The sequence below is a fragment of the Salmo trutta genome, chromosome 8, assembly GCF_901001165.1.
Source record: "Salmo trutta chromosome 8, fSalTru1.1, whole genome shotgun sequence".
NCBI classification, from domain to species: Eukaryota; Metazoa; Chordata; class Actinopteri; order Salmoniformes; family Salmonidae; genus Salmo; species Salmo trutta.
Window position 1 is genome coordinate 12,382,956 of NC_042964.1, and position 25,189 is coordinate 12,408,144.

Below are 25,189 nucleotides of genomic sequence, written 5' to 3' on the forward strand. Positions count from 1 at the left end.
CCCCAGCACAAGGTGCACCTGTGAAATGATCATGCTGTTTAATCAGCTTCTTGATATGTCACAGCTGTCAGGTGGATGATACTCACTAACAGGAATATAAACAAATTTGTACACAACATTTGAGAGAAATAAGCTTTTTGTGCGTATTGAACATTTCAGAGACCTTTTATTTCAGCTCATGAAACATGGGACCAACACTTTACATGTTGCGTTTACATTTTTATACTGTATAGTTGTCACTGTATTAGACTAAGCATAGGTGATTAGATTATGTTGAAATGTTGAAGTTGAAAGGGTGCTGGAATAGTGGAGGCAGTTCCTGTTTTATTTGCGACTTAACTCTCTGTGGTTCTATATCAATAGTTGTTTCGTAGTCCGAAAATTTCGCTTGCTTGACCATGCTGTAGGTCATGTAACTTTTTGTTACAAGCAATATGTTTTGTAGACTTCACCGGACGGATGTTGCTCTCCAGTTTTGTAATGAAACAATTGTGTTAAAAACAAAACAACTACAAGCGTGATTGCTTTACTTCCTCAACGGCACAGCTAGGAGAGCTCAAAAAAGCACCTTATAGTTGAAAACTCTTCTTGGAGTCATAAAAGTCCATTGAAATGACTTAGGAACTGTTCACACTTTTAGTTAGTCCTCTCACTCAAACCCTTGTAATTTTAGTTTTATGTTGCACATTTTTCAGGAATATTCTTATTTTGTTTTCTAAATGTATCCAGAGTATTTTAAGATTTCGTTATCAACAAATACGGCAAAAATTATAGTAAATGTAAAATGCAAATAAGATCAACAATGTAATGTTTCGATTCAGTCTTGTGAACTGTTGTGTCCTCACCTTTTGAAGAGAGATACCTACTTGTTGGGAGACAGCGGTGAAATCCAATTGATGAAATAAATATTATGATATAATAATTTATGAAGCGCTCATTGTGAATGTTTCAGCGAATGCTGTGTCATCACTCACAGTCATCATGCAAAATGTCCAGAAGAGTAAATATTTAGAATGTAATACATTTTTATTTCATATGTTTACATTGATTTTCAGTTCGCAGACTTGAAATCTGAGAAGAGGAAATTCTGTCTATATCACACACACAAAAAAAACTGTTTCGTTAAGTTGAGATTCATGCAAATGTTTTATTGAACAGTAATATAAAATACTTTTTCATAGTTGCGTGTGCATGCTTCATCTGCCAACTGTTTCAAAGTTAAATTACAAAAGCATAGCTTCATGTCATGTAGTGAAATACTTGGGCATATAAGCATTTTTTTTTTTTAAAGGTCATGTAGTTTTTTGTTTTATTGATATACAAAGCAGAGTTCCAAATAATAACAATAATCATAATAATCAAATTACACTTTCTGTGGCACGGGTACAAAACAGAACAAAAATGTCTTAACTGTTATATGACATTAACAGCTATCATGCATTTTGAGTTCCACATGTAACCACAAACCTCACAAGAATGGTCAAACATACGAAATTTGACTGTGTGCACAAGCGCATGTTAAAAATATGATTCCTCCGCCATGTCAGATAATTAAATGCATCAATTTTAAAAGAAGTTGAGGGATATAAAGCATTATCATGATGTTCATTTAATGAATGCCAGTATATGTTCACTAAGCACACTACATTTCAAAACAGGCCCCGGCAGTCAAGGTATTCAATTCATTTATCAATTTCCTTTGTTTGAGTTTATAAAACATGCATAGGCAGACACTTTTAGTTTGTCTTTTTTTACACAATATAGGTTCTTTACGTTTACTTTGTTCGCAATACTTTAAAAAGAGAAATGAACATTCACAGAATTCCAGCAAGACACAATAAAATCTCTATCCCAAAAACATTTGTTTTTATATTTGCAAATGATAGATAAATGTAAATTCCAGTTGTGAAACTTCCCAAAAAATAGATATTCATCACCAAGGTAATAATTAGCCATTATACAGAAATCCGGGTCAAAAGCACACACCAAAAGAACCTGGGGTAAGCATAATCTGTACAAAACCAGAAAACTAAAAATGTTTTGGCATTTCAACAAGGTTGCAACATTCTTTTTAAGACTGCCTAATTTATCTGAGAGCTATTTTATAAGAGTAGCAAAAAAACTTATCAATAAATATTCTTTACTTAGTTTGTACACCCTTATGTTAAAAACATTTTTTTTAATGTTCTGTCCTTTTTAGTGCTGTATTTTGTAAACGTACAATAGTTAGTAAGAAGTTACACAACATTTTCATATCCAGTAGAACAGGGCTCTCCAACCCTGTTCCTGGAGAGCTACCGTCCTGTTGGTTTTCACTCCAACCCTAATCTAGCACACCTGATTCTAATAATTAGCTGGTTGATGAGCTGAATCAGGTGAGATACAACTGGGGTTGTAGCGAAAACCTAGAGGAGGGTAATTCTCCAGGAACAGGGTTGGAGAGCCCTGCAGTAAAATGAGTGAGGGGCTTTCATAAAACATTTCCTTTAGGATCTCTTTCTCTTGGTTTCTCTCAGTCTGTCTCTCTCGTACTGAAGTACAGAATCAAGCACGTCATCACCAGCTTCGAGGAGGCCAAGGGCCCAAAAGAGTGAACAATGCGAAAAACTTTGTCGTTTCTACAAGTTATTTTTTTTAAAGGCATACCCAAAGACTAGTCTCTCCTGCGGTTGTTGTACTGTAAGCGCCACTTCCTGTGAGCACCACTTCCTGTAAGCGCATTCCTGATCTCGTCCCTCCCTTTTCTCCTCCACTCTGCTCTCTCCTCTATGCCGCCCCGTGGCAGACTGCGACGAGGAGGATGGTGATATAACACCCCACCCTGGTCGCCACAGGCTGCCACCACCACCTGCCGCGGTGGAGTGTGCCCCTTCACTGGATGCTGCTGCTGCTGTCCTTGGCGTCCGTGCCATTGGTCTCTGAGGACAGAGCCTTGTTAAGGGAGTTGAGGCTGGCGTCAGAGGGGAGGCCGTCCCGCCTCGGGGGCATCCGCTCGTTGATGCGGTCCAGGCCCTTGGCCTCCTCAAAGCTGGTGATTTTGTGCTGGGGCGAGAAGCCCTTGATGGCTGGAGGATGGAGAGAGGGAGTGGGGGATGAGGGGAAAATTGATGGAGGGGTGATTTAGAGGTAGAGAAGACATGTAAAATATGAGGTTAGTTAATTCTGGTTCACATGCCAAAACACAGACACATCAATGTGTTTTGAGTCGTCTTTGGTTTTGTTCAGCGTCAAGAATTCATTGTGAATCAAGTCATGTGATGACAGAATAACGAATGAAAATCTGTTTCTGAATTGGTTGGTTATATAAACCATTGCACTGAATGGAAAAGTCACTTGACTTGAGCAGAGGTCTAGTAGGTCAACTGACAGAAACCACATCATTTTAACATTTTAAATAGTTGTTTGTAAAAAAAATTATTAAAAAAGAAAATTAATACTATTTTGTTTGCTTAGTGTTTTCATAGAAATAACTACAGTATGAATGCAAGCTGAGTGTGTGTACACTGAGTATACCAAACATTAGGAACACCTTCCTAATATTGAGTTGCACCTTAGAACAGCCTAAATTTGTCGGGGCGTGGACTCTACAAGGTGTCAAAAGCGTTCCACAGGGACGCTGGCCCATGTTGACTCCAATGCTTCCCACAGTTGTGTCAAGTTGGTTGGATGTCCTTTGGGTGGTGGACCATTCTTGATACACACGAGAAACTGTTGAGTGTGAAAAACCCAACAGCGTTGCAGTTCTTTATACAAACCGGTGTGCCTGGCACATACTACCATACCCTGTTCAAAGGCACTTAAATATTTAGTCTTGCCCATTCACCCTCTGAATGGCACACATACACAATCCATGTCTCAAGGCTTAAACATCCTTATTTAACCTGTCTTCTCCCCTTCATCTACACTGATTGAAGTGGATTTAACAAGTGACATCAATAAGGGATCATGGCTTTCACCTGGATTCACCTGGTCAGTCCATGTCTATATACAGCAGATGTTCTTAATGTTTTGTACACTCAGGGTATATCTAATATAAGTCTAACTTCTTTCTGCTGAGAAATCTGAACACCTAAATTAATAAATTATATTTTACTTTCACATACAATGTATGGGTGCAGTTAAATGTGTTGTTTTACAGGGTCCGCCATAGTATTATGGCGCCCCTGGAGCAAATTAGGGTTAAGTGCCTTGCTCAAGGGCACATCGGCAGATTTTTCACCTTGTTGGCTCAGGTATTCAAACCAGCAACCTTTCGGTTACTGGCCCAATGCTCAAACCACTAGGGTACTTGCTGCCCTTGTAAATTATGAATAACATATCCTATGTAGTTCATTCTGCCTTTTGAAGACGGCAGAGAACTATAATACAATCAATATGAACAATTCAGAATAAATTACAACACAATACCAACACCAATTACCATATTACCTCAATTATATAACCCGATTGACAAAAGGAATACATAATCCGACTGAACTATAGGTGAGTGTCTGGTGCTGGAGGACAATAGGTTTTCATTGTGCCATTGCCTTTCAATCAAGGACAGATTTACAAAAGTAAAAACACTACTGATAAATCACATAATTGACTCAAACAGAAAAGTATGTAAGTCAATTATGAGACGGAATGAAGCATTTTGACAATGACATGGGGAAAATAAATGTGCAAATTATTCAACGTGAAAGTGAATGTAGTGTGTGACGCGGAAGTAAATAGCGTAAAACAGTAAGAACAACAATGTTGCAGCGGATGCTCTCTTAAAAAATAAACCTAAAGATAACGGAGTGCATATTGAATAAGGGCACGATTAAAACAGCTGAGGATCCCCAGGACCAGACCTCCCCACCACGGTACTATACAAACAAAACAAAAGGAAATGGAAAAAGATTTTTTTTTTTAAAGGAAAATAGAGTGGGGCCCACTAGACTGAAACATACAGTATACCACAAAAAGACTACGCTCACATACATAGACACCAGAGGAGGCTGGTGGAAGGAGCTATAGGAGGACGGGCTCATTGTAATGGCTGGAATGGAATAAATCGAATGGTAACTAAACACATCAAACACACGTGTTTGACTCCGTTCCATTGATACCATTCCAACCGTTACAATGAGCCCGTCCTCCTATAGCTCCTCCCACCAGCCTTCTCTGATAGACACTACTACAGAGGTACTTGGTGCTAATCACTTGTTAAGCCTGCTCAGAACATGCAGCAAATTACCAATAAGGGACAAGGGGGGGTATAGTGGTTGTGGGCAGCTACATTTTCAGGAGATCCTTTTTCTGGATCAGGGGGCACCATTTTGGAGGAATTACCCATATTATAGAATTACGGGTGTAGAGAGAGGGGGCTGATGGGACTTGGAGTTGTGTTGCTGCATAGCACAGGTCAGTCACAGGTTATTAGCAGCTCAACAAAGAGAACGACACAGAGGAACCACAAGGAAAAAGAGGCAAAAAAAGTATTGGGACTGATGCACGTAATCCTCTAGGGGGTGCTCAAGAGGAGTCGCTGAACAATTCCAACGTAAATAGCAGTTAGCCAACAAACCGCTATTTACTGCATAGTTGAGGTTGTTCTTTGTTGCGTGGGTTTGTTTGCCCATTTGATTTTGGAGTTGGAGTCCAATTTGGCTTTCAAAGCTTTTGTTGGAAAAGCACATTTTCTTCCGATTTGTTTCTATCGAACGTACTGTATATTAGTGACAAAACAAAGTACAACTGCATGTTGTTTCAAAGGGGAAAATCGAATGGCAAGACTGAGTCGGTGGGTAAGTGGGTGCAATGGCATGGGGTGTGAAGATGCAGGTGTGCCATAATATCCTTGGTTGGTGTTTTTTAGAGAAACTTATGATTGGGCACTATTTAGTGGAGGGGACCAATTCAGTCCATAGCGCGGAAGATCTGCATTTTAGCGCGGTTTAAATGTATAGGTCATTTCCAATAGAGCAGACATACGCAGCATTTACCGTGAATGCAGTCTCGGCGAACATGATAGCATTGCCTTCAAATGTCAATCGCGCTACAACACAGATCTTCTGCGCTACGGATTGAATCCAGCCCTAATCTAAAAACCTTGTGAGAGGGAGGGAGGGGAAGGGGGGCTACTGTATATCCTAGCAGGTGAAAAGAAAAGTCATGCACTTAATGTCTCACCACCTGGCTGATATGAACTTTGTTCCCCTTTAAAACAAACAGCGCTTTTCTGTACTCCCCCCCCCCCCCCCCCCCGTTTATTTATTTGTCATTTTTTTGGTTTGGTTTTGGTAAATGATTATGTCACAATTTGTTAGACCAAACACCCAACACACTCTGTAACAAGCTACGGCGAAAAGGATGAAAACTCCCATGTCTATTGCGATAAGAAGCAACAGAGAGGGCTGCCGGCCTATTTACCTTCATCTGCCTCAATAGCCTCAATAGTAGCTGAAGAGAAGAAGACGGGGGTTGCAAAACGAATGAGAAGGAAGGTGAGCAGCGAGGAATTCATTTGGTTTTCCCAACCGGTCAATGAGCAGCAAAAAGAGAGAGCCAATGCAAAGACAACAATGTTAAAAAAAAACTCTCCATGTTTTTGGGACAGAGGCAAAACATGGACGGAAGTAAAAAGAGGGGAGGAGGAGGAGGGACTAGGCGGGTGTGTTAAGACGGACAAAGAAGGAAGGGGTCAGGAAACAAAAAAGGGGATAGACGGAATGGAGCCAGTCAAATACCCATTGTAGACAAATGCGTGGTGTGCTGGTATTTTGGGCTTTGTAAAAACGGCACCCGTGTTTGACAAAGGGACAAGAAGCGATGCTGGACGAATATAGACAATGGACGTCTGGAAGGGGGTGGGGGGACCGTGACAAGTAGGACTGGAGTGGGTTACAATAGTGATTATCAAAGGGGAACAGTGGATGTCTGACGTATCCTCACTCAACAAACTACACACTTGGACGGGTGTGACATGAGGGGTGTTTAACAGGAGTCGGGGTACAGTACATAAAGACGTGTGGGTGAAAACAGAGAAAACTCTGCCAAAGTCAAGAATGCGGCTGCAACTGAACAACCGAGACCAAGTAAAAGAAAATAAAAAAGGTGAAGAACTCTTCGAATGTTCTCGGAAACAGCCATCTCTTCTGACATGAACCGCCAACAGAGCAGACGCCATGATGCATTTTTAAAATTTGCACAACTTTGATACACTTACCACTTACCGTACAAATCCTTCTGTTTTATAGCAATACTTATCACCAGAAATACAGAAATTACTCTGTAGTCAGGTGGTGCACAAACAGACAAATAAATGGGTACGAGTTGCACTGCAAATAAACAAATACTCAGCGGCTACAGCTCTACACTTGAACAGGTGTGTGTTGCTATTGAGTTATAACACAGTACATAATACACAGGAGAGACGTACACACACAGGTAAGTTATAAGGAGGTCCAAATGAAACCAAGTGGTTGATGGATTGCACAACATTGCAGTAGAAGCACATTGCAGACTGTCTGAACAATAGGAGCCTATGGTGAGCTGTGATTCTACCAATGCCGCGACAGAAAATCTCTCCAACGTCACTCTGCCTCCCAAAATGGCTCCTCCTCGCTGCTGCCTCTCCATTGGATGGCTTTGGCCCATCGTTGCCTCACTGGGAACTACACGGTTGCTCCTACGCGGTCCGAATCAACAACAGCAGTATATGCATCGGAGTGTGCATGTGTTTGAGATAGAGATATAGACTACTGTTTAGAGGGCAAACATGTTGAATTTCTGTGGTCAACTTCAGGAAAAGTGAACCCAGAAATAGAGTGTCAGATGAGAGCAGTAAAGGTTAGAAAACAATACTCTGTAGGCCTACAGTGGTTCCTCTTTTAAAAGTTGCTAGCTTACACCACGGGACTTAGAGGTCATTTGTGGTTTATTACGGTACCCTGCGTCACCGCTTCATTGCTCCAGACCAGCACAAGGGGGAGTTAGAGCACTGATTATGTTTTTGGGTCCTACTGTGTCTCTGACTGACAATGAATGGGCGACATAAAACGAAATAGAAACTGATAATTGTGCCCGACTTCAGTATTACTTACTAAAACTGTTGCTGCACTAAGGTTTTTATTATTTTATTTTGTTAGGATTATTTTGCTCTTACTGTAGTACTGTAGGCCACTCCTGACCAGTCACGTTGTACAGCGCCTGAGTGGTGCAACGGTCTAAGACATTGCATACTGTAGCAGTGCAAGTTGTGTTGTTACAGGTTCAATACCTGTGCCAGCCTCAACTGGGAACCATGTAGGTTTTTGGTTTTTCTCCCTCTAAAAACAGAAATAAATAACTCTAAATAACAAAATGGCTTTATTTACAAATTAGTAACAATGTCTCACCCCATGTTCAAGAAAGGCCTTTTTCTCTACCTTTTTCTCGCTCATTTTATGTTATTTGAAAACTAAATAATCTCCAAAATATTTATGGGGCATTGCACTAATAATGACGCTGACTAGGGAAACGTTCCCGCTGTACTGTCCTTAGTGCCAGTCTGCACGTTCAAACTAAAGCAATGTAACTAATAATGTAATCTTTATGATTTCATTAATAAAATAATGATAAAAAATACTCTTTCAAAATGCTGTTGTTAATTTAGTTATGGATCCATAACGAATTACTATGGGAATAAATATCACTGCATTATAGAAATGTCCTCCAATCCTCAGAGAGTCACGTTATATTTTTCAATATACTGTAGGCCTACCGTAGTCTTATTTATTTAAAGAGCATATTGAAGTTAGAAGCAATAGCCTACAACTAATTTAGCACCGTTTCACGCTGCTCCGAGACAAGCATGGGGACTGGTCTTGATAAATCAATGAGATTTTTATTTTCACTTCATCTCCGTTTGGGTATTGGTTAGACTAGAATAAAAAAATTAGGGTTCAGAAATGTTATGCTCTTAATGTAACCTTTATTTAACTAGGCAAGTCAGTTACGAACAAATTCTTATTTACAAGGACAGTCTACTCCTTCCTCCCCGTCGGGGAATTGAACCCCGGTCTCCCACGTGCCCTGTCTGCACGACATGGGGATTATTTTGCTAAATAGTCCAGTACTGTACTCCCAACCGTCACGTTGTACTGCTCCATATTTTCCGTTCCATCCTAACGGAAATCCAGAGGGTTTTTCGTTTTCCTTGGAATAGAAACAGCATAATATTAATCAAATGAATTAAGCAAGTACCAATCAAAAGATTGGGCACACCTACTCATTCCAGGTATTTTCTTTATTTTTACTACTTTCTACATTGTAGAATAATAGTGAAGACATCACAACTATGAAATAACATATATAACAAATTCTTATTTACAAGTACAGCCTACTCCTTCCTCCCTGTCGGGGAATTGAACCCCGGTCTCCCGTGTGCCCGCATTCTCTAGTACAGCCTACTCCTTCCTCCCTGTCGGGGAATTGAACCCCGGTCTCCCACGTGCCCGCATTCTCTAGTACAGCCTACTCCTTCCTCCCTGTCGGGGAATTGAACCCCTGTCTCCCACGTGCCCGCATTCTCTAGTACAGCCTACTCCTTCCTCCCTGTCGGGGAATTGAACCCCTGTCTCCCACGTGCCCGCATTCTCTAGTACAGCCTACTCCTTCCTCCCTGTCGGGGAATTGAACCCCGGTCTCCCACGTGCCCGCATTCTCTAGTACAGCCTACTCCTTCCTCCCTGTCGGGGAATTGAACCCCGGTCTCCCACGTGCCCGCATTCTCTAGTACAGCCTACTCCTTCCTCCCTGTCGGGGAATTGAACCCCGGTCTCCCACGTGCCCGCATTCTCTAGTACAGCCTACTCCTTCCTCCCTGTCGGGGAATTGAACCCCGGTCTCCCGTGTGCCCGCATTCTCTAGTACAGCCTACTCCTTCCTCCCTGTCGGGGAATTGAACCCCGGTCTCCCACGTGCCCGCATTCTCTAGTACAGCCTACTCCTTCCTCCCTGTCGGGGAATTGAACCCCGGTCTCCCACGTGCCCGCATTCTCTATTACAGCCGTTATTGAAGGTACTTGAGGTCACGGAGAAAGTCTGGACATGGCCTGCTCTCCCTTATGTAAGGAATTAGGCACTTTCCCATGTTTACTACTGTATGTATTGTTGGCTATGTTTACTTGTCAGACTGCACAGTAGCCTAATAAACAAATGCAGGTGGCTTATATCTTCAAAATGCTTTAATATCCAAATGTAAAAACATATACTGTGCAGTACTGTATTTCTTCATCAGCATCTTTATGCTTTCGTTAATAAAATAATGATAAAAATAGTCTTTCAAAATGCAGATGTTGATTTAGTTATGGATCCATAACGAATTACTATGGGAATAAATATCAATGAATTACAGAAATATTGGAACAAAATTGTCTAATGAAGGCAAACAAATTGTTGCTTACAGGAAAATACTCTTTTAAACACACATGGTCACATTGTACAGCATCCTTATGGCTATTAGCAGGGCTATATTCTGGCCTTTATAAATATTATTTTGGCCTTTAGTCAGATTACAATTGCTCACTGTTGTTTTTTTTAAACAAAATAATCTCCAAAATATCTTTATATATAGCCCACCCGCTGTGGACGTCTATTTCAGCACTGTTTCGCGCTGCTCTGAGACAAGCATGAAGAAATTAAAATGCTCAATTATATTCCATGATATTCTTAAGATATATGTGTTGACTGAATATAAGCATGTGATGTCTGCTAAATAATGAGTTAGGTTTCTCCAGAAATAAATAATTCTAAATAACAAACTGGCTTTATTTACAAATGAGTGAGAATGGCTCACCCCATGTTCAAGAATTGCCTTTTTCTTGCTCCCTCTATGTTAAATAAATTGAAATCTCCAAAATATTGTTACTTTTTAAACAAAGCGATTATTAGTATTATTATTATTAATTCATGTAGAATTATATAAAAGCCCCTTAGATATTCTCACAGATCCTAATGAAAAATGCCTCTTAGATATTTAATTTAGAATCCGCCAATCCTCTAAATGTAATTATTGGTGGAGAGTCACGTCTTGAAAAACATATTTTTAGATATACTGTTGGCCTACCATAGGCGAAATGAGTATTGGTTACACTACAATTAGGGTGTGGAAATGTTATGCCCCTTACATATTAATTTACATTTCTCCAATCCTCTTATGCTGTAGCTTACTCCCGATCGTCACGTTGTACAGCGCAATATTTTCCATTCCATCCTAACGGAAACCCTGAGGGTTTCATTTTTAGTTTTTCTCGCAAATGAAACACCATGATATTAATCAAATGAATTAATCCAAATTTCTTAAAATCAATCCCATGTACTATGTTATTACAAAAAATGTTTTCAATTCTCTAGTAATGCCAATATGGGAGACTATCAAATGCTTCTCAAAGTTGCTCTCTGGTGGTCAAACTAGCATTAATGTAAAAAATGGCTGACAATTAAATAACGTGCCATGGAATGCTGCAGCAGCCCGCAAGGTGTGCTGCAGTATGACGCAACTTTTAAAGGAGGAACCACTGTACATACTAAAACAACTGACAGAAAAAGTGACAGAGGAGACAAACTGACCAAGAGAGCCTGAAGAGAGGAGAGTGAAGTTGTTTGGATTTCTGCCTTGTTTGTGGATGACAAGGTGGACAATATTGATCCCCTTACATCCACAGTTGTTTATGTCAATTCCAATTCATCTGAATCGTAGTCGATCCTTAGCCTCCCTGACTTCTTAATTTGCAAAATCAAAGTCCTTGTTTTTGTTCTATAGAACATAAATAGGCTATGTTGTAGCCCGATTCAGCGGGTAGATTATTCAATTCGACTCATCATCTTTGGAAGAAATGTCTTCCCTGTGGAAAAGCATATTTAAATGCTAGTCTGTCACGTAAAGGAGATCGATCGATCGTCAGACTGGTTTTGGGAGTGTTTGGAATTCAACATGGAGGGTGAATTCTACAATATTCTCACAAAACACTGCTGACAGAATACTTGCACAACAGATTATACCTGTGGTTTCTAGGGAGAGACGAGAAAGAAGAAAACAGACAATATTTGAGATATAACCAGTAGATTACAGTGAGAAAGGTGGGGGGGGGGGGGGGGGGTAAGGAAAGCAAGACAGCATTAGAAGAGACAACGGAGACACAGAAAGTCAACTTCTAACATTTAATATCTGTATTATCTAAAGCCACCCCAAGGGGTGCACATTTTGGTTTTTGCCCTAGCACTTACACAGCTGATTCAATTAAAGCTTTATGATGACTTGATTATTTAATCAGCTGTTTAGTGCTAGGGTAAATAACATGATGTGCACCGCTTGGGGTCCCCAGGACTGAGTTTAAGGAAACGCTGAACCACAGGTAGTTACATAGTATTTACCACTGCTGCAACTGTGTCCTGTGACATAAAAGTCGTATAAAATATAGCAGGTTTAATTCTAGAACCCCCCCAAAAGGCTCAATAAGTTTCAGGTCTTTAAAGTAGATGTATTGCTCATAAAATCGTATATATAACAGTGTGAGGGGTGTTGTGGGCTGGACATGGAGGTCCAGGGTGTGTGTTGTGGGTTTTACCATTCTGGAGCTTCTCCTTGCCCCCGGACAGCACTCCACTGGGCAGCATGCCAGTGGGGGTCAGCCCCTTCAGTGTCAACACACTTTCACTCTCCTCCCTGCAGGTACAACAAACAAACAAATGACACAACGCTCAGATAGAAATATAGCCCCTAGAACACGTAGGCCTTATAGCGAGCTCATTCCTGCCCGGGAAAAACACATTAAGCAACGTTCAGATGGAAATATAGCATGCAGAACTGATGCATTCATGTGAAATAGTGTTTCTCAACTTCTCAAAAAAGTGTTTCTCAAGTCTCACGTACTCCCAACATCACACATTGTTGTTCTAGCCAGTGGAGGTTGCTGAGGGGAGGACGGCTCATAATAATTCCTGGAACGGATTTAATGGAATGGCATCAAACACATGGAACAATGGTATTTGATACCATTCGACCTATTCCGTCCCAGCCATTACCATGAGCCCATTCTCCCCAATTAAGGTGCCACCAATGTCCTGTGTTTCTAGCCCTATACTAGCACACATGATTCAACAAACCATCGAGCTGATTTCTCAATGTTTATGAAAGTTACTGCTCCTATTGCTCCCCAATTGGTAGTTATAGTCTTGTCTCATCGCTGCAACTCCCGTACGGACTCGGGAGACGCGAAGGTCGAGAGCCGTGCGTCCTCCAAAACACAACCCAACCAAGCCGCACTGCTTCTTGACACATTGCCAACTTAAACCGGAAGCCAGTCGCACCAATTATGTCGGAGGAAACACCGTACATCTGGCGACCATGTCAGCGTGCACTGCACCCGGCCCGCAACAGAAGTCACTAGTGCGCGATGGGACAAGGACATCCTTGCCGGCCGAACCCTCCCCTAACCCGGACGACGCTGGGCAGATTGTGCGCCGCCCCATGGGTCTCCCTGTGCGGCCGGCTCCAACAGAGCCTGGACTCGAACCCAGATTCTCTAGTGGCACAGCTAGCACTGCGATGCAGTGCCTTAGACCACTGCACCACTCGGGAGGCCCCACTGCTTCAGCTTTATGAGATGACATCATCTATTGGGAGTTGCACCGGAAAGCGTGAGGTTAAACAGACGAATGAGCACTGAACAGGAAGAGTTAAAAGAAACACAGAAAGAGATAGAAGGTTGGCCGATGCACCATGCCAAAAATAAGTATTTAATCAAATACATTATACATTAACAAGTAATACCAAAGTCAGTGGTATTCAAACTTTTTCAGCAGGGACCCCATTTTTTCCCCATAAGAACTTCTCATCCCCACCCCACCCAAAATCTAATGAGAAAACCTTAATATTGGTAAATTTACATCAACAAATAATCTTCAATCATTACATTTATCTCTTATCAAAATGAAAAGAAACCAAAAAACACATTTACTTAAAATTGTATTTTTTTAATTAACTTTCTCAAAAACGTTTGTATATTGTCCCATACAATAATCTGCACTCTTAATTCTTTGTTCCTAAAAAAATGTATACAAGACAAATAAATTGCAGACCCCACTGCAGTTCACCGGCAACCCCACTAGGGGTCACGACACCGACTTTGAATACCACTGAGTAAGTTATACAGTATATATAAGCTTTTCATTGCAGCCTTATTCTCAGCTGTGAGGTTCCCACTGGGCACAAACTGGTTGAATCAACGTTGTTTCCACCTCATTTCAATGAAATGTTGGTGAACCAACGTGGAATAGACGTTGAATTGACGTCTGTGCCCAGTGGGTTGTTATTAAGACGTGTTTATGTAGACATTTTTTTAATGTAAAACGGCATTCCTGTAAAGTACAATGTACTGACTTCTGCCTAGGATCATGTAACTGGGCACATATTATAAAACACAAACATTGGTATACAGGAAATGCACACCTAGACTTACAGAGATGATTCCTAATAAATACCTTAGGACAGAGAATACCCTGGCCATCTTGCCAATAGCACGGATCTTGTTCCTGATGACCTCCTTGCGTGCAGAGGCTGTGGCACCTATAACACACACACACACGCACGCAGTTCTCAGGATCAGACTGTCAGGCTGTTTCAAACCATCACAACATGCCTGCTTATCTGGGTGAGGCATTTTCTTTAAGGTGTGTGTTTGCATTACCAGACATGAGCTAGTAAAACTTAACACTAAGTTGTGTTTTGTGTGTCTAACTAGAGTACATGTTTGAGTGACTACCACTGATACAAAGGAATCGTTTCCTAAATGTTTAGTTGACATTTATTTGACACTTGAATCATTTAGCAAATGTTTTTTTGCACAGGAGTGTCATATCACATCAAAATACACTATGTCGTTATTGAAGTTCAAAGTAAAACCAACCGAACCAGTACTTTGAATCCCACTCCACCACTGTGATTCCCTGGTTATGTCTTAGTATGAAAGGCATTCCGAGAAAGAGGTGAAGCTCGGTGTTCGATGCCTCAGCACCAATACCCTGTCTAGAGGGACCCTGTAGGAAGTAATCAATAAAGTACTCCCTGAAACACTCTGCCTGGCCTAATCAGACATTGAAAAGCACTGCAGATGACCTGCTGCCGATTCCCTTTGCTGGGACTACTGTTTTTAATCTGCAATAGCTTTGTGATGCCCACGTTATATAATGGTTCTGAACGTACAAGGTGTAAACACAACCTTAAACTGTCATCTAACATGGACGTGTTCAGTTGGCACGGACTGGAAGAAAACATTTCAACAGAGATAAATGGGGAGGTACGATTCGAATTTGTCCAATAACAAACGCTCGTTTTCATTTTCTGTTGCAAAAAGTTTTTCTACGGTGTGCCCTAATGAACACAATCCAGGTTTCTGTTTCTGCTTGGAGTAGAATATAGCCTGGTGAAGAATATAGCCTGGTGAGGAATATAGCCTGGTGAGGAATATAGCCTGGTGAGGAATATAGCCTGGTCTAGAATATAGCCTGGTGAGGAATATAGCCTGGTCTAGAATATAGCCTGGTCTAGAATATAGCCTGGTCTAGAATATAGCCTGGTGAAGAATATAGCCTGGTGAGGAATATAGCCTGGTCTAGAATATATAGCCTGGTCTAGAATATAGCCTGGTCTAGAATATAGCCTGGTCCAGAATATAGCCTGGTGAGGAATATAGCCTGGTCTAGAATATAGCCTGGTGAAGAATATAGCCTGGTCTAGAATATAGCCTGGTGAGGAATATAGCCTGGTCTAGAATATAGCCTGGACTAGAATATAGCCTGGTGAGGAATATAGCCTGGTGAGGAATATAGCCTGGTCTAGAATATAGCCTGGTCTAGAATATAGCCTGGTGAAGAATATAGCCTGGTGAGGAATATAGCCTGGTGAGGAATATAGCCTGGTCTAGAATATAGCCTGGTCTAGAATATAGCCTGGTCTAGAATATAGCCTGGTCTAGAATATATAGCCTGGTCTAGAATATATAGCCTGGTCTAGAATATAGCCTGGTCTAGAATATAGCCTGGTCCAGAATATAGCCTGGTGAGGAATATAGCCTGGTCTAGAATATAGCCTGGTGAGGAATATAGCCTGGTCTAGAATATAGCCTGGTCTAGAATATAGCCTGGTCTAGAATATAGCCTGGTGAAGAATATAGCCTGGTGAGGAATATAGCCTGGTCTAGAATATATAGCCTGGTCTAGAATATAGCCTGGTCTAGAATATAGCCTGGTCTAGAATATAGCCTGGTCCAGAATATAGCCTGGTGAGGAATATAGCCTGGTCTAGAATATAGCCTGGTCTAGAATATAGCCTGGTCTAGAATATAGCCTGGTCTAGAATATAGCCTGGTCTAGAATATAGCCTGGTCCAGAATATAGCCTGGTCTAGAATATAGCCTGGTGAAGAATATAGCCTGGTGAAGAATATAGCCTGGACTAGAATATAGCCTGGTGAGGAATATAGCCTGGTCTAGAATATAGCCTGGTGAGGAATATAGCCTGGTGAGGAATATAGCCTGGTCTAGAATATAGCCTGGTCTAGAATATAGCCTGGTGAAGAATATAGCCTGGACTAGAATATAGCCTGGTGAGGAATATAGCCTGGTCTAGAATATAGCCTGGTGAGGAATATAGCCTGGTGAGGAATATAGCCTGGTCTAGAATATAGCCTGGTCTAGAATATAGCCTGGTGAAGAATATAGCCTGGTGAAGAATATAGCCTGGTCTAGAATATAGCCTGGTCTAGAATATAGCCTGGTGAAGAATATAGCCTGGTGAAGAATATAGCCTGGTGAAGAATATAGCCTGGTGAAGAATATAGCCTGGTCTAGAATATAGCCTGGTGAAGAATATAGCCTGGTCTAGAATATAGCCTGGTGAAGAATATAGCCTGGTCTAGAATATAGCCTGGTGAAGAATATAGCCTGGTCTAGAATATAGCCTGGTCTAGAATATAGCCTGGTCCAGAATATAGCCTGGTCTAGAATATAGCCTGGTGAAGAATATAGCCTGGTGAAGAATATAGCCTGGACTAGAATATAGCCTGGTGAGGAATATAGCCTGGTCTAGAATATAGCCTGGTGAGGAATATAGCCTGGTGAGGAATATAGCCTGGTCTAGAATATAGCCTGGTCTAGAATATAGCCTGGTGAAGAATATAGCCTGGACTAGAATATAGCCTGGTGAGGAATATAGCCTGGTCTAGAATATAGCCTGGTGAGGAATATAGCCTGGTGAGGAATATAGCCTGGTCTAGAATATAGCCTGGTGAAGAATATAGCCTGGTGAAGAATATAGCCTGGTCTAGAATATAGCCTGGTCTAGAATATAGCCTGGTGAAGAATATAGCCTGGTGAAGAATATAGCCTGGTGAAGAATATAGCCTGGTGAAGAATATAGCCTGGTCTAGAATATAGCCTGGTGAAGAATATAGCCTGGTCTAGAATATAGCCTGGTGAAGAATATAGCCTGGTGAAGAATATAGCCTGGTCTAGAATATAGCCTGGTGAAGAATATAGCCTGGTCTAGAATATAGCCTGGTGAAGAATATAGCCTGGTGAAGAATATAGCCTGGTGAGGAATATAGCCTGGTGAAGAATATAGCCTGGTGAAGAATATAGCCTGGTGAAGAATATAGCCTGGTCTAGAATATAGCCTGGTCTAGAATATAGCCTGGTCTAGAATATAGCCTGGTCTAGGAGCTTGTGAGTTGTGACAGGATGACTTGTGTTTGACACTAGGGCCCTTTTGTGAACCAGCTTGGAAAGTGGTAGTGAGGTGGAGTGTGAGAGATGGAAATGAATACAAGTGCTTGGAAATATATGGAGAGAGAAGAATGAGTATGCAGATAACAGTGAGAGACTCTAGTGGAGTGTGTTCCCTTGGTCGGACCACTAGGGACAGTACTGAGTATCCCATCTTCTCACATTGAGCAACAGCTAGCTGAACTTTTGGGCAATCTACACAGGAAGGAGGTTCGAAGCATATCGAGGACTTACTACCCGGCACTGTTTCTATTGAAGCTATAGGCTAACGCTAATTCACTCAAGTGCAGATAACCGTACTGCAGGTTCACTGAAAAGGTTTAAGCTAAGCTTAAGTTACCAGTATTGAAGCCAACACACCGTGCAAGCTGTTCACCACTCAAAACTATACCAGTCTGTTAAAATACTGTGTAACACTTTATTTGGATAGTCTGTAGAGCATCTAGATGGACTATCAATAGCATTTACACTAACTATCTACTAACCCTAACTCTCCCTAACCTTAACCCTTATCCTAACACTAAACTTAACCCTAACCCATATTCTAACCGTAACCGTAGCAAGCAGTTGCTTATCAACAGATAGTTTGTTAATACTATGACCATCTGTAGACCATCAATAGATGGAACATTTGGACTATCCAAAAAGTGATCCAATACTGTATAGTGTCAACCTTCTCAGTGAACCTACAGTGCAGTTGACCTTTACCTGCAATTGATTGAATTTGGGTGCATGTCTACTGTCTATATATTTATAGATTGATTATATATTCTATTTTTACTGATAAATATCAATAACCAAACTGAGCATAAATGTTACAACACATTTACGTCTTGGGTTAGTTAATTGGTTCCCAAAGTGCACGTGCAAGAGCAAGCACAAACACAAAAGTATATTGGCGGTAGAGCTGTGGGTTGTACCTTTCTTGGGGGCATATATTAGTTGTCCTTCTCAAGAACACCCCCAGAAGAGAACAGAAAAGACAAGAGAGATCAGTGAATGGCAGAAGAATGACAGAGGAAGCCAAGGAGGAGGAAGAGGAGGTGGAGAGGAAAGAGAGAAAAGGCAAACACACACCCATCAAGCATAAAGAAAAGCAATGGCTTAAAACAAAACTCTGAAAAACAGAAAAGAAAAGAGACAAATTAGATGAGGTAACCACGGAAATAATGAAATAACACAGCATCGGAGAGAGAGACATGAGAGAGAGACCTAGATGAGAGAAGAGAAACAAATAAATAACGCAAAGAATATGAACATCAACACAATGAATATTAAGCTACTGAAGAAAGACAGTGAAGGAAAGAAAATTAGGAAATTATGAGATGTTAGTCACCAAGGCAGTGAGTGACTAAGAAGTGTCTGTCAGCTATCAACGTTAGGGTCAAGGGTTCGAATCATTTTCCTATAACACAACTTCCTGCCATACAGGAACAGGATATGACCTATGTTCACTGCTTTATGTTCACTACATACTTCAGTCTGAGACTGCCATCATTCAAGTCATTTGTAGTGACGTCAAAATGAGGGGTGTTGTTCAAATCAAAGTCATCAGCGATTGGATTATCTCTAACAAATCAGAGTATCTAAGCCAATGACACATTTTCAAAACACCGCTTTACCCACATGTGTTCTGGCTCTCGCCCAACCCATCGGTTTCTGGGACCAATCAGAATGTGTCTGTGTTCTTGAAATCTTCGGGGAGGTACTCAGGTTGATGTGGTGCAGCGTTTGGCCGGAGCAAGAAGTTTTGTCAGCCAGGCAAACCAGTGTTAGAGTCAAGGGTTAGAAGCCATTTTCTATAACACGCCACTTCCTGCCATTCAGGAACAGGATATGACCTAAGCATTCCTTCCCCCTCACTATAGAGTTATGGTGACGTGTGTGACTTTGGTAAATAAGAGACGGGATGGAGTATTTAGGGTTTATCTAGGAATGGGTGTTCCAAACCATCTCTACCATCTCTACCGAGACAATGCATCTCACCATTATGCTGTACAACACTGGTCACCAACCTTTTCTGAGCCAAAATCACTTTCGCAGTCAAAAAGCAAGCCGAGATCTACCGCTCAGATTTTGTTTTCAACATGACTTTAACAATGTCACATTAACCTAATAAAAACTGTTCTGTAGGAATTATGTTTGGGCAGTAGGCCTAATATACAGTACCAGTCAAAAGTTTGGACACACCTACTCATTCCATTTTTTTATATTTTTTTTATACTATTTTCTACATTGTAGAATAATAGTAAAGACATCAAAACTATGAAATAACACATGGAATCATGTAGTAACCAAAAAAAGTGTTAAACAAATCTAAATATATTTTAGATTCTTCAAAGTAGCCACCCTTTGCCTTGATGACAGCTTTGCACACTATTGGCATTCTCTCAACCAGTACACTGATAAGCTGTAGAAAGAATATATACATTTATAAGACTTGTTCATAAAAGAGAGAATTGTTCATAACCTTGCTATGTGTGGATAGTATGCATCCCCTTCCCCTCCAGAATGGTCTACCATATAGCCAGTTATGCAGGGTTAAACAGATCTTGACAGGTTTTGAAGGCAATGCTAAAAAAAAATACAGATAAATTCTAAATGAGAGGCTACAAGTATAAAACTCTTGTTGCTGCAATGATGAAAATATCTCTAAAACCAAGAGAGGAATTGCAAAAAACTCAAACAAAGAAAAAACAACGCAACCGTCTTTTGCACCAAGTACACCAAGGGTTCGGAGAAAATGAAAGCAATCCTGAAAAAGCGTTGGCATATTCTGTTAGTCAGACAAAAACATCTCACAACTCTTCAAGGAACCCCCACTGGTGGTCTATAAGTGTGGTCGCAATATTGGAGATAGCTTGGTGAGATCAGACATGCCCCCCGAGCTCACTCAGACACTCTTGACACCCATTCCAAATGGGAACTACAAATGTGGCTCATACGCCCAGTGCAATAGCACTACAAAAACATTCTTCTTCAGACGCCCACATACAGGTGGAAAAATCCCTGTTAGGGGTATCATCTCACGCAAGACCAAGGGAGTAATCTATCTCATCACCTGTTCATGTGGAAAACCCTACGTAGGACAAACGAAAAGACAATTAAAACAACGCATAGCTGAACACCGCAGCTCAATCAGGTGTCAGAACACAGACTATCCAGTAGCAGCTCACTTTGTTGAAGCTAACCATCCAATCTCCTCCCCCAAATACACAGGCATTGAGCATGTTGCTCTACCAAGGAGAGGAGGTAACATGGAGATCCTACTACGACAAAGGGAGGCTTACTGGATATCCTATCTAAAAACATTGACCCCTAGTGGTCTGAAAATTGACTTTGATCTCAGGCCCTTCATACGAACAATTCTCTCTTTTATGAACAAGTCTTATAAATGGATATATTCTTCCTACAGCTTATCAGCGTACACCCCCTGTTGACGATGCTTATTATGCATTATGGTTAAACCAAAAGATTACATGTAACAAAACAAAATAGAAAACAATTAAAGATGTGAAATTTAATTAAACAATAATGTATGTTGAGGCTAATATTATGTACAATATTCAATTATGTTTCTATATGATAACAATAGCCTAATATATTCAATATGCCATAAACTACTGTTTTTTAACAGTTTCACTCAATTCACTCGAATTAACTTAATAATTATGACACACCCCTCACTATTGTCATTGGTTGCACTAATTGCACTGTGTGTCCACATAACCTGGTTCAAGCATTCATGACATCACCCTGAAGAAGGCACAGTGATGCTGAAATGTTGGTGATTTACCCAATAAATTACTGGGAGATTTTATTCTGAGTGTGTGACTTTTTATAGTTTATTCGCCATTAGTCAGCACCTCCACATCAAATATTTTTTTTCTGAGTGTGCACCAGCTCCAGTTTTCTATTCCAATAGTGCTGAATAAAAACAGTGACAGTGCTGAATAAAAACTTAAACATGAACTCACTCGTAAAAACTGCAGCTCTTTGCTGTATTCTTTGACAGTCTCTCTGTGTTCATGGTTTTAAAAGTTATTATGTAGGCTAGTATCAAACTTTGCTGTAGTCAGGGTCGTGGCAGCTCTGTAGGAACAGTGATTTTGAGCGATCTGATTGGCCAGCACAGAAGTCGAACATAATTTAGCCACAGATCTCCCGGTTCGCCGGGTAGGTAGAGTTTGTCTTTTCACAAAAATGAAATGGTTCAAAATGTGAACACTGCCTACCCGGTGTGCTAACCGATCGTGATCGACCGGTTGGCGACCACTGTTGTACAATGTAGCCTGTTCATGCTAAATGGAACCCAATCGAATGAGCAGTAAGATAAGACAGGAAAGAAATTAGAATCACGATTCAATGGAAATTGAATACCAGGAATGTGCCGTGTTCCACCCACCCATAGATATGCATCCTGAATAGAATTGTGGAATGTGTTGACTTTTGTAACAAACATAGTAGATAATAATAACCACAACTGAGTTACATAGTGGCTAATAGCTATCCTCCAACATTGTGTGTGTGTGTGTGTGTGTGTGTGTGTGTGCATCCATGCGGGCATCTTGCACTGTCATGTTTCTACTGTGGATCCAAAGAAAGTAAATGCCAAAGGTATGTGTGTTGAGCTGATGATGTTCCAATGGTAGATTTTGCCCTCTAGTGGAAGTATAGTCAATCACAGACAGGAAGTCAACCCTCATAACGACCCGTCCTTCCTCCCTTGCCCTATAGACTACCACAGTATGAGTCATAATACCCATACAACCTAGAGGTCTAACAGGGACATTGTCATTTTGAGTTTTTCCACGGTACATTTTTCCAATTGGGGATTTTAGAAACAGAACATGAGGGCTGTGTTCCGTGTAGGCCTACCCTGACGTGACATTTTGATAACCATGGAAATATCTCTCAGACAAGGTGACTTTTAAAACAATTGGAACCATTTCCCTGTTTGACCACTAGGTTTTATGGGTATTATGACAACTCAACATTGGGGCTCTACTCCCCATTCTCCAATCATTCCAATACTCATATAGATTGAAGTCAGCAATGTTATGTCATTAGATCTTGCTTTTAGCTTTTGCTTAAATTACATTTGAATAGAGTTTTGGAGTGAAACAGAGTGGGGAGGGAGCACCTGAGAAAGGGAATTGGGCTAATCTGTCGTGGCAACATGAGAGGAAATAGTACCAGTCGATCACACACCCCACAGACTTACCATCCAACTCCTCGTCTGTAGTCAGCTCATCATTGGAGCAGATGCTTAACACGTTAACCAGCATCTCAGTGACTAGAGAGAGAGAGAAAGGAAGGGGGGTAGAGAGAGAGAGAAAGAAACAGTGAGAGAGAGAGGGAAGACATAAGGCAGAGAGGAAGGAAGGGAGCGTGAGGGAGAGCTAGGACTAGCTGCTAGAATGTGAGCCATGTCTAAAATGTGACATCCAACTAGAGTGGTGAACAGGGAGATGGGGGGGGGGGGTTCCACATTTAACTACACTCTAGTGGTGACCAGGGAGATGGGGGGGGGGGTTCCACATTTAACTACACTCTAGTGGTGACCAGGGAGATGGGGGGGGTTCCACATTTAACTACACTCTAGTGGTGAACAGGGAGATGGGGGGGGTTCCACATTTAACTACACTCTAGTGGTGACCAGGGAGATGGGGGGGGGGTTCCACATTTAACTACACTCTAGTGGTGACCAGGGAGATGGGGGGGTTCCACATTTAACTACACTCTAGTGGTGACCAGGGAGATGGGGGGGGTTCCACATTTAACTACACTCTAGTGGTGACCAGGGAGATGGGGGGGGGGGTTCCACATTTAACTACACTCTAGTGGTGACCAGGGAGATGGGGGGGGGGTTCCACATTTAACTACACTCTAGTGGTGAACAGGGAGATGGGGGGGTTCCACATTTAACTACACTCTAGTGGTGACCAGGGAGATGGGGGGGGGGTTCCACATTTAACTACACTCTAGTGGTGACCAGGGAGATGGGGGGGGGGGGTTCCACATTTAACTACACTCTAGTGGTGACCAGGGAGATGGGGGGGGGTTCCACATTTAACTACACTCTAGTGGTGACCAGGGAGATGGGGGGGGGTTCCACATTTAACTACACTCTAGTGGTGAACAGGGAGATGGGGGGGGGGGTTCCACATTTAACTACACTCTAGTGGTGACCAGGGAGATGGGGGGGGGGTTCCACATTTAACTACACTCTAGTGGTGACCAGGGAGATGGGGGGGTTCCACATTTAACTACACTCTAGTGGTGAACAGGGAGATGGGGGGGGTTCCACATTTAACTACACTCTAGTGGTGAACAGGGAGATGGGGGGGGTTCCACATTTAACTACACTCTAGTGGTGACCAGGGAGATGGGGGGGGTTCCACATTTAACTACACTCTAGTGGTGACCAGGGAGATGGGGGGGGTTCCACATTTAAATACACTCTAGTGGTGACCAGGGAGATGGGGGGGGGTTCCACATTTAACTACACTCCAGTGGTGAACAGGGAGATGGGGGGGTTCCACATTTAACTACACTCTAGTGGTGAACAGGGAGATGGGGGGGGGTTCCACATTTAACTACACTCTAGTGGTGACCAGGGAGATGGGGGGGTTCCACATTTAACTACACTCCAGTGGTGACCAGGGAGATGGGGGGGTTCCACATTTAACTACACTCCAGTGGTGAACAGGGAGATGGGGGGGGGTTCCACATTTAACTACACTCTAGTGGTGACCAGGGAGATGGGGGGGGTTCCACATTTAACTACACTCCAGTGGTGACCAGGGAGATGGGGGGGTTCCACATTTAACTACACTCCAGTGGTGAACAGGGAGATGGGGGGGGGGGGGTTCCACATTTAACTACCCTCCAGTGGTGAACAGGGAGATGGGGGGGGGGGTTCCACATTTAACTACACTCCAGTGGTGACCAGGGAGATGGGGGGGGTTCCACATTTAACTACACTCTAGTGGTGACCAGGGAGATGGGGGGGGGTGGTTCCACATTTAACTACACTCCAGTGGTGAGCAGGGAGATGGGGGGGGGTTCCACATTTAACTACACTCCAGTGGTGAGCAGGGAGATGGGGGGGGGTTCCACATTTAACTACACTCCAGTGGTGAGCAGGGAGATGGGGGGGGGGTTGTGTAAATGGGAGTGGGGTCTTGGATAAGATAATTCATAGTTTACACATTGATTAAATGAAACAGAGAATGTAAATTGTAACTTGTCATGCTACTTTAGTACAGTAGATGTCAGCAGCATGTAAAGGATGGGTGACTGGGTGTGCTGCAGATTAAAGTGGATGTATGTCACCTTCAGCCTTATGACACATTATACTAAAATACATGCAGTCAAAGATACCGTAAATTCCT

At 41.9% G+C, this 25,189-nt stretch overlaps 1 protein-coding gene across 7 annotated transcripts in view; it reads right to left on the bottom strand.

The window, feature by feature from the left end:
- Nucleotides 1-1,127: 1,127 nt before the first annotated feature.
- Nucleotides 1,128-25,189, bottom strand: part of LOC115198233 (serine/threonine-protein phosphatase 2B catalytic subunit alpha isoform) — a 130,489-nt gene continuing 106,427 nt past the window's right edge. The window contains exons 10-16 of one of the 7 annotated variants that reach the window (XM_029760017.1): nucleotides 23,017-23,088; nucleotides 18,713-18,739; nucleotides 14,494-14,578; nucleotides 12,579-12,676; nucleotides 12,013-12,021; nucleotides 6,400-6,429; nucleotides 1,128-3,065 (exon numbers count right to left, since the gene is read on the bottom strand). In XM_029760017.1, the coding sequence (XP_029615877.1) occupies nucleotides 2,872-3,065; nucleotides 6,400-6,429; nucleotides 12,013-12,021; nucleotides 12,579-12,676; nucleotides 14,494-14,578; nucleotides 18,713-18,739; nucleotides 23,017-23,088 (515 nt within the window). In that variant the 3' untranslated portion in view covers nucleotides 1,128-2,871. The remainder of the gene's footprint in view (nucleotides 3,066-6,399; nucleotides 6,430-12,012; nucleotides 12,022-12,578; nucleotides 12,677-14,493; nucleotides 14,579-18,712; nucleotides 18,740-23,016; nucleotides 23,089-25,189) is intronic. The other 6 variants (XM_029760018.1, XM_029760020.1, XM_029760019.1 and 3 more) reach the window with 6 other exon arrangements.